Source organism: Trachurus japonicus, chromosome 22 (assembly GCF_045865225.1).
Source record: "Trachurus japonicus isolate A0001 chromosome 22, Traja_1.0".
NCBI classification, from domain to species: domain Eukaryota; kingdom Metazoa; phylum Chordata; class Actinopteri; order Carangiformes; family Carangidae; genus Trachurus; species Trachurus japonicus.
The window spans coordinates 17,022,383-17,031,204 of record NC_140928.1 but is presented as its reverse complement, the minus strand read 5'-3'; the positions used below and the strand labels follow the sequence as shown (position 1 = coordinate 17,031,204).

The window sequence follows — 8,822 nt, the reverse complement described above, 5'->3', positions numbered from 1 at the left end:
AATAAGAAATAAAAAGCTTCAGACCTTACAATACCTCTTAAAGGTGTTGCCCTGCAATGCAGCGTAAATCTAAGGTGCCCTGTGTGCCATTACCTCCTCCTAAAGTTGCCTTTACCCAGTTCAATAACAATATCTCGGTGGTAATGTTTGTACATAATGTTACACTACCACCGAGATATTGTTATGTGTAACATAAATCCAGCTGTAGGGACTGTACAGTCCCTAGGGCAGTGGTTCCCAACCTGGGGGGCGCCAAAGATCCAGGGGAGGTCGCGAAGCCCTCTTGATTTTAAGGGGTTTAATCATTTTTATGTAATTAAAATGTTAAATAAATGTAAAAGTAGACTAAGCATTTAATTCATATGACAAAATCAACTAAATTCAAGGGCCACATTAAACATTTATTTGTGTATTTAAACAAATAAATTATAGGCCTATATCAATAGATGATTGAATATCAACAGTTTTAAAACATTAAATACATAATATACAGCAGGGCAATATCAGTCACAATGATTTTGAAAAACAGCATGGAACAATGAGAAAAAAACCTGTGTAAAATTACAACATATTCTTCAGAACTTGTACTTTTAAAAACACAATTCCTACAAGTTCTGAAGAAATATGTTGTAGGCCTAATCATACACAGGTTCTCCTGATTGTTTGTTCCATGCTGTTATTAAATTACTGAATTATAATAAAGTCTGTAATGTAAAAGAAGTTATGATGTTCCTTATTTTATTTTATTTTACATCGGGGGGGGTTACCAAAGTTTTCAATGGTAAAAATATGGGTCCCTTAAAAAAAAAGGTTGGGAACCACTGCCCTAGAGCCCGGTCGCTAGGTGGCGCTGCCCGAGATTTGTCCCCTCTCTCTCTCTCTCCACAGGGATGAAACGCAGCGAGATCGAGCGAGACTAGAGGTCAGAGTTGAGTGTTTGACAGAAAGCTGAATATGGACTCCATATTTCACGAGAAAGTAAGTTAAAAACGTTTGATTCACATCGTTTAGCCACAGCCGATCCGTCGTGTTTACTCGAAGAGCCTCGGAGCTCACGGCGGATGTGTGTTTACCTGCGGTGTCCGGCCGGTGGGGAGAGACTGTGCCGGTGTGTGTCAGTATTGTTGTCCAGGCAGCTAACATGCTAATTGCACCTGCTAGTCATAGATAATGAAAAGTTTCCTCTCAGATAGTTGGGGAGCTTTTGTTAACAGCCACACGGGAACCCATTTCCGTCAAGCTCGTCAACAAACAGGCTCGACGTCGCTCTCCTTTGTGTTTTAAAAGCGTAATAACACTAGTGTTGTGTGTTGTTTTTACGTAAGCTAACCTAGCTAATGTAGCTGTAATAGTGTTATGTGTTATCGTGGGGGCAGACCTGATCGATAATATCACCCTAACTAATACTAATACTAACACACTGTTGAGAAACCTTGCTGTCATGTGAGATGCCGTGGTGTCTAAGCAACAACTGCTCCTCCTGCTTGTAGCAAGAGGGCTCTCTGTGCGCCCAGCACTGCCTCAACAACCTCCTGCAGGGCGAGTACTTCACCCCCGTGGACCTGTCCTCCATTGCTCATCAGCTGGACGAGGAGGAGAGGATGAGGATGGCAGAAGGAGGCATGGCCAGCGAGGAATACAGGACCTTTTTACAGGTGAGAGAGAGAGGACACACGAGGTTGGTGCTGTGCTGGAGGTTATTTAGCTATACAAGCTTGTTACCTAACCTAGTGTCTAAAAATTCAAGCTCTGTGAATGTGTTTTTTTCCAGCAACCGTCTGGGAACATGGACGACAGTGGTTTCTTTTCGATACAAGTGAGTTTCAGAGCTTTTGCCTTGTTATTATTGTTAATAACAGATCAATAAGTCAGGAATGTCAATAGCCTTCTTTGTTATCTAATCCTTTAGGTTATTAGCAATGCTCTGAGAGTGTGGGGCTTGGAGCTAATCCTCTTCAACAGCCGAGAGTACCAGAGCTTGATGATAAATCCAATGTAAAGTTGTTGTTTTTTTATCAGACTTTATTATCTAATCACATTAAAACTCTACAGATTAGCTGATTGTAATGGCTACTCCTACTTTTATGTTGCAGAAACGAGAAAGCCTTCATTTGCAACTACAAGGAGCACTGGTTTACTATACGCAAACTTGGTCAACAGGTATGAGGCACTTGCTTTGATGTAGTATTTGAATCCAGATTGATTTACTAAAACAGTCTTATCTAAATTGCAGTGGTTTAACCTGAATTCATTGTTGACTGGACCAGAGTTGATATCAGACACCTATCTAGCCCTTTTCCTTGCACAGTTACAACAAGAAGGTATCGTAATATTGACTTATTTATATTTATACTTATAATGTTTACATGTTTAAATCCAGAAAAGATTATTAGAGTTGTATTTGTGCAGGATATTCCATATTTGTGGTGAGAGGAAACCTCCCTGAGTGCGAAGCAGAGCAGATCCTACGGATCATGAGGGTGCAGCAGCAACAGCGACCTAAGCTCATCGGAGAGGATGAGGCCCAGACAAGTGCAGGGTGCGTATTGTATCTGCAGACTGTACAATGTAGAAGACCCGTGAACTACTTCATAAATTACATCTTAGTTTATGCTTCATATTGCTTATAATAATCTTTTGACTTCTAGCAACTGATTAAACCTTATACTGCAAGCAGCAGGTCAGCAGCTATGAACCAAGCAGAGATGGGCTTTGGCGTGGAGGATGAGGTTGTAGATGAAGATGAAGAACTGAAGAGAGCCCTGGCACTGAGCAGGCAGGACATAGATGTGGAAGATGAGGAGGCTGATCTACGCAGGGCCATACAGCTCAGCATGCAAGGTAAAGGATGAGTCATTCATATACATATGTATATATATATTCCTGTACGTCTTTATCCTTTTTTTCTTGCTTTAAATTGTATGTTTTATGTTTCCAATTTTTACTATTTTGGGTTTTATTTTATTTTTAAAAAATTTTATTTTTTTATGCTGTTCTTTTTTGTGTTTTTTTTTTTTCCATTTCCAGTTCTTACTGTTAAATGTTTTGTCCGTATGTAAAGCACATTGAGTTGCCCCTTGGTATGAAATGAGCTATATAAATAAAAATGCCTTGCATTGCCTTCAATGCTTTAAAAATATTCTCATTACTAATCATTACATCATCCAGATTGTTTACTGTGGTAGTTAGGTCTTACCCATTGAGTCAGCCTTGTTTTCGTAGATTTTATTTCAAGTTGACAGCCTTTTGAAAGTTGCCTCTGTTTGTTACAGGAGCAGTGATGAGCAACACATCTTCAGAGTCAGCCAGCCAGGCATCAGGGAGTGCTGCAGGAGGACAAAGAGAAGGCCAAAACGAGGCACTCACAGCCGAGGAACTGAGGAAAAGGAGACAAGCCTATTTTGACCGGTACGTTCTTGTTTCATTAAATTTTATGTCATAAAGCTCTCCTTTAAGACGATAGAATGTATGACATTGCATTCACCATTTTAAATAAATGGAAATAATTCAGGAGATTTGACACATATCCTGTGTGTTGACTGTTTAGGCAGCAGCAACAAACTCAGCCAACCATTCCTCAGCAACCAGATACAAAATCAACAAGTGGCTCAGGTGAAAGTATCTGTTTTTTAATATAAATAATTAATATATACTACATAAAATCTAATTAATTTGATCAGAGAATCTAGCCAAGAATGAAATGGAAGATACTAACCTCTGCTGTTCTTTTTCATCTAGGATCAGTAAACACTGGCTCTGTGGAGGACCAACAACAAAAACCCAGCCAGTGAAGTTGTGAAAGGTTTTGCCTGTGTTGTTTACCAGCTGCCTGGATTGGCAACCCCCATACAGGGGTAGCTTTGCTCTTTCCTCTAACCTTTTGCACATGCGAACGAAAGGACAGTCACGAGGTTGACACATTTCCCCTGGTTAGTTCGCTGACAGGCTACAGAGAAGAGAACAATGGCAAAGAAAAGGCAGCAGTTAGTCTAATCTAACTCAGTAAGGCACTGAGGCTGGGAAAAGGGTGACCACAGAACTCATGATGCAGTTAATCCAAGTTTGCAATTGCCTTTGTACCATGGCGCCTTCTATTTCTATTGTATACTGTTTTTTATTCTTGTTTTTTCTCTGGAAGAGATGGAAAATCTTCGGCATACAAAGGGTGTGTTTACTTGCGTGGGCTGAATACATACAGAGATAGGTGTTCTATGACTCATAGGAGACTAATCCATGTCCTTCATAGATAAAGACAGAGCCTCCTGCCTTTGTGTTGGACTTGGGTTTGTAGGACATAATGTGTGAATCCAGTGCCCTCCCCATCAGAACACCAATGTGGTTTTGAAATTATTTCTTTTTGCAATGTACTGAGACATCTTTTAGCCAGCAGCACTAACTTGTGTGGGTCATTTATTCCTGACATTATCAACCATTTTACTTGTGAGCATCTACAACTGAATTCCCAAGGCATTTAGACATACAACATATTTTTTTGATGTTGTGGCTTTGTCATTACCTTTTTAAGCTTAAAAGCAAGCGTAAATAAATGTAAGATTATTCAGCTTAAAAACACAATTTAAGGTTGCTTTGTCCACTTTGGATGAGCAGTGAACAAAATCACTCTGTGGAGCAAAATATTTGTCATATCTTGTCTAGATTAAGTTGACATTTAACAGGGAACAGAGATGAAATCTGTAAACATTATGGAACTGCAGCTTATAGATAAACACATTGTTCATTTTTTCCAGCACAGTATGATCACTTGAAACCAAAAAAAAAAACTCCTACATGTCCGACCAGCCTACCTAGTATGTGACATAATGTGTTGTTTCTTCTCATCAGTATTTGTCGTTAAATCTTTAGGGAACTCACCACAAAGAAAAGGATTTTAAAATGCCATAAGACTTTAACATCACAGTTTACAGTTACAACCCCTTAAATATGTGTTGTTGTGCACTGATTTGACTTATCCTCTATTCCAATCATATTAGGAGCAGTGTTGTACACATTAGCGGTACAAAGATACAGTACATTAATGAGGAAATAATGGTAAGATACCAAGAACGAGAGGAGACTGTTATTTACCTACAATATTGTACAATAAAAAAAATCCAAAGAACAAAACAAAACATCAAAAGTGTGTCTCTGTGCATACACTTTGAAGGGTTCATTGTATTCTGTTGCATTGGATCCTGACCATAACTTGTTTATAATCTCATGTGGTGTGCTCTACTAGCGTCCAATCAGTCCGTGAAAAAACGAACCCTTGCTACAACACACACATGTGGATGAATAAACCACATAACCGCATTAATACAATTTGATTTGTTTACAGTGGCGATGTCTTCTTGAACCGTTCATGCCTCCACAAAAAAGACTGGACATCATTGTAAAGTCTGATTTTTGTCTTTGTGCTGGATGATTTCCAGGAAGATTTCATGATTTGATTACTTTTGTTTCCTTTTGGCTTTTTTTTCTATTTAATATGCACTTGTGAAAGAGTATGAAATGTTGGTAGTTTGGGTTTTTTATTTTTATCATTGCATTATTTTCACTCACTGCATTCTTACAATAAGTACTAATTCATCATTTTTGTTACATTTCACATGTTACCACTGCACATCCTTTCATTTATTGTATTAGGTCTTGTTCCAGGATTAAAGTGACATTCACTCCTCCTAAAGTTTGCCATGTCTTATTTATTTCTTGTTGTGTCAATGTTAATGTGGTAAGTGTCCCTATTTTCTTTCATTTTCTTCTTCCATTCTTAATCTACCTCACTTCCTTTTCTTTCCTTATCACTGATTGGCTCCTGTTTTCACCCTCCACCCCTCATTTACCTGATTGAGTTCACCTGGGCACTAGAAGATTATTTAAGGGCTTCATGCATTCAATCGCTTTTCACCTTCACATGAGGCAGCAGTTTCTGTTCAGAGAAGTTTGTTACGCTTGAGTATCTATAATTTTTTTTTTTTGTCGACTGTTTTCGTTTGTGTTAAATATTATCTTTACTCCTGTGTCCTTTTAGAAACCAGCAGCCCATGTGTGTCTTCCTTTCCATATTTGAAATAATGATTTGGGAATAAATTCAATCATTGTTGCACTAGATCAATTTTCTATGGCCTGTGTTAATTCATCCTGCATCTGGATCAATCCTCTAAACCTCCTAATTAACAGGTAGTGTGGTGTTATTGGTGGATCTTGTGACATCGTATCTGGAAAAGAGGTTCTGAATGTTCAATAAACAGCTCTGACTCCATCTGGATCAACACAGCAGGCTGTATGTAATGGTTAATGTGTAACCCTCAGAGTACACTTGCACTTTGTTTCTCCAAATAATAGATGGAGCTTTTAGACGCAGTCTTGCCCAAACTGAATGGTACGTACGACACTTGGTTTATTTTTGAAACACTTATTTTAGTGCCAACTATCCATTAATTTTTTAGTTATACTGGTTTTTATACTGGTTTTAGTAACAATGTCTAAATATCAAATAATACAAATGATTGTTTTTATAGATTGTTCAGTTTTGCTTTTTTAATGTTTCTATCATCTACATGTCTGTGTTTCAGGTCGTCCCTCCCAGACTCAAATTATGATGGTACACAAAATCAAGATGGAATATATTTTTATTCTAACCTACCTGTGCCTCCTCACCCCTGTCTACCAAGCACAACTTCCAAGTGCCACCATCTCAGATCTCTCCATCAAAAATATGGACTTTGCCATGAACCTTTACAGAAAAATATCCAGTTACCACGACAAGAACATCTTTTTCTCTCCTTTGAGCATCTCCACCAGTTTTGCTGCTCTCGTAATGGCTTCTGACGGCATCACACGCGAGGAGTTGCTCAAGGGTCTAAACCTGGAGCAGCTTGACAGAGCTAATCAGCCAGAACTTATCCCGGGACTTTTCCAGCTCCTTCATGAGAACATCACACAGAATGGATCACTGAAGCTGGACCAAGGCATGACCCTCTTTATGCAGCCGCGGTTTGAGATACAGAAGAACTTTGAAAACCAGATCAAGACATTTTTCCATGCTGACATCAAAACTGTAGACTTTTCAGACACAGAAGAGAGTGTCAGGTTCATCAATGAGTACATCAGTCAAAAGACTGAGGGCAAAGTGACAGAGATGCTGGCCAACCTGGACCCACAGACCCAGCTGATGTTAATCAACACAATTTTCTTCCGGGGTAAGCAAATCACTTCTGCATGTTTTAGAATTACCGTTTGATCATTAATTTCTCCACACTTGATTTTTGACCTGTAGCTAATCAATACAGTTAAGCTCTACAATATCCTTCACAGGCAACTGGCAGACACCTTTCGACCCCAATTTCACTTCAACTGCACCTTTCTACATTGACAACTATAATATTGTGCAAGTGCCAATGATGTTCCAAGAGGATAAGTTCTACATGATGGAAGATGTCTCTCTTGGAGCCAAAGTGCTGAAGATACCGTATCAGGCAGGTGTTTCCATGCTCATCCTGCTACCCAACAAAGACAAGGACTACACTGTCATTGATGATGAGATAAACGCTAGGAAGTTCCTCAGCTGGGTCAGCGGCCTGAGCAAAATGTAAGTGCACTTGTCGTAAATGCATAGCATGCCTGCAGCAAGATTTAACACAGGAGTCTGCTCATCATGTCAAGCCATGTCTTTGTTCACAGCAAACTGGAAGTCCACATTCCCAAATTCAACCTGGAGGAGTCGTATCCGCTGCACAACCTTCTACCCGATATGGGCATGACCACTGTCTTCAGTAATTCGGCCAATTTGACAAGGCTGAGTCGAAATGGTGCCATCAAAGTGTCAGAGGTTGGTTTTCAATTTTGCCATACTATAATGTATTTCCACTTTCCAGATTGCAGATGATGACCTCAGTCTCTACTGTCACATCACAGGTGCTGCACAAAGCTGCGATTGAGGTGGATGAGACGGGGACCACTGCAGCAGCAGCCACAACAATTGGCATTACTCCGTTTTCCTTACCCAGGATTTTCACTGTTGACAGACCTTTTTTCTTCTTCATATACCACGAAGACACAACATCCCTGCTGTTCATGGGTAGGGTGATTGATCCCACCAAGAACTAACAATTCTTAAGTGTGTGCACATCATATTGTGTTTATTCAGACTTCCAAAAACCTTTGTTTGAAATACTTGGTTTGGTCTGTTCAGTAAAAGTCCACTTATGTGATGAATATGAATAAAGACTTTACATTGATGTGTCTGTTTTGGGAAATCAAGTCTGGAGTGTATAGAAATCATTCTAAATGAGCATAGTAGCTACTAATGAAAACCCACAGTAGCCTATTTGGATAAAAGTTTTAAATCAATTAAAATTGTAGTCTCTACAGGGTTTATAAATGGAACTGAGGACTTCATTATTGATGACCAAATTCTTAAACAGTGCCAAAAACAACATTTGGGAGGTGGGAACATTTGGGTTGCCAGGTTGTGAATCGCTTGCTGGCCTGGTATACAAACACACTTGCCTTGCTTTGCCTTCACGGCACTGGATCATTTCACCTCCGATGTTGTAAAGACCCCAACTGGTAAGCCTCCTAGACTATTTATTTACTTACCACGCACTTTGATGTAGGCCTAGTGGTGTAAAAACTCATCAGCATCTCATTTAGAAGTGCATGCCAGAGGTCATACAGAGTCTGCTGCTGGGCTATTACTATTAGAAACCTACTTTTGTCCATAATTTGTGACTTATTTACTTACTTACTAGAAAGTAAGAAATGCGCAGTTGAATAAATGCATTATTAAGGTGCATTATAAAGCTCTGGTAAGATGAGGCAGA

The 8,822-nt window shown here is 39.3% G+C and overlaps 2 protein-coding genes across 3 annotated transcripts; both read left to right on the top strand.

Annotated features, from left to right (window-relative positions):
- The first annotated feature begins 919 nt into the window (after positions 1 to 919).
- Positions 920 to 5,683, top strand: atxn3 (ataxin 3). Of its 2 annotated transcripts, none has more exons than XM_085767131.1 (11): positions 920 to 978; positions 1,491 to 1,655; positions 1,772 to 1,816; positions 1,910 to 1,995; positions 2,094 to 2,160; positions 2,234 to 2,321; positions 2,410 to 2,539; positions 2,678 to 2,841; positions 3,273 to 3,408; positions 3,548 to 3,612; positions 3,739 to 5,683. In XM_085767131.1, the coding sequence occupies exons 1-11, from the start codon at positions 955 to 957 to the stop codon at positions 3,789 to 3,791; spliced, it is 1,023 nt and encodes a 340-aa protein (XP_085623257.1). In that variant the 5' UTR covers positions 920 to 954; the 3' UTR covers positions 3,792 to 5,683. The 2 variants fall into 2 exon arrangements, with proteins under 2 accessions (XP_085623257.1, XP_085623256.1); XM_085767130.1 differs by having other exon boundaries at positions 2,675 to 2,841.
- Positions 5,684 to 6,353: 670 nt separating this feature from the next.
- Positions 6,354 to 8,237, top strand: serpina10b (serpin peptidase inhibitor, clade A (alpha-1 antiproteinase, antitrypsin), member 10b). Its single transcript, XM_085767129.1, has 5 exons — positions 6,354 to 6,379; positions 6,573 to 7,199; positions 7,315 to 7,588; positions 7,681 to 7,828; positions 7,915 to 8,237. The coding sequence occupies exons 2-5, from the start codon at positions 6,596 to 6,598 to the stop codon at positions 8,104 to 8,106; spliced, it is 1,218 nt and encodes a 405-aa protein (XP_085623255.1). The 5' UTR covers positions 6,354 to 6,379; positions 6,573 to 6,595; the 3' UTR covers positions 8,107 to 8,237.
- The last annotated feature ends 585 nt before the right edge of the window (positions 8,238 to 8,822 follow it).

Excerpts from the sequence above, each read along its gene's own strand:
- atxn3 (XM_085767130.1), top strand. The coding sequence starts at position 955 with ATGGACTCCATATTTCACGAGAAA. Across the intron at positions 1,656-1,771 it reads AATACAGGACCTTTTTACAG|CAACCGTCTGGGAACATGGA; the intron begins GTGAGAGAGAGA and ends GTTTTTTTCCAG. Across the intron at positions 3,613-3,738 it reads AAAATCAACAAGTGGCTCAG|GATCAGTAAACACTGGCTCT; the intron begins GTGAAAGTATCT and ends TTTTTCATCTAG.
- serpina10b (XM_085767129.1), top strand. The coding sequence starts at position 6,596 with ATGATGGTACACAAAATCAAGATGGAATATATTTTTATTCTAACCTAC. Across the intron at positions 7,200-7,314 it reads CAACACAATTTTCTTCCGGG|GCAACTGGCAGACACCTTTC; the intron begins GTAAGCAAATCA and ends TATCCTTCACAG. Across the intron at positions 7,829-7,914 it reads GTGCCATCAAAGTGTCAGAG|GTGCTGCACAAAGCTGCGAT; the intron begins GTTGGTTTTCAA and ends GTCACATCACAG.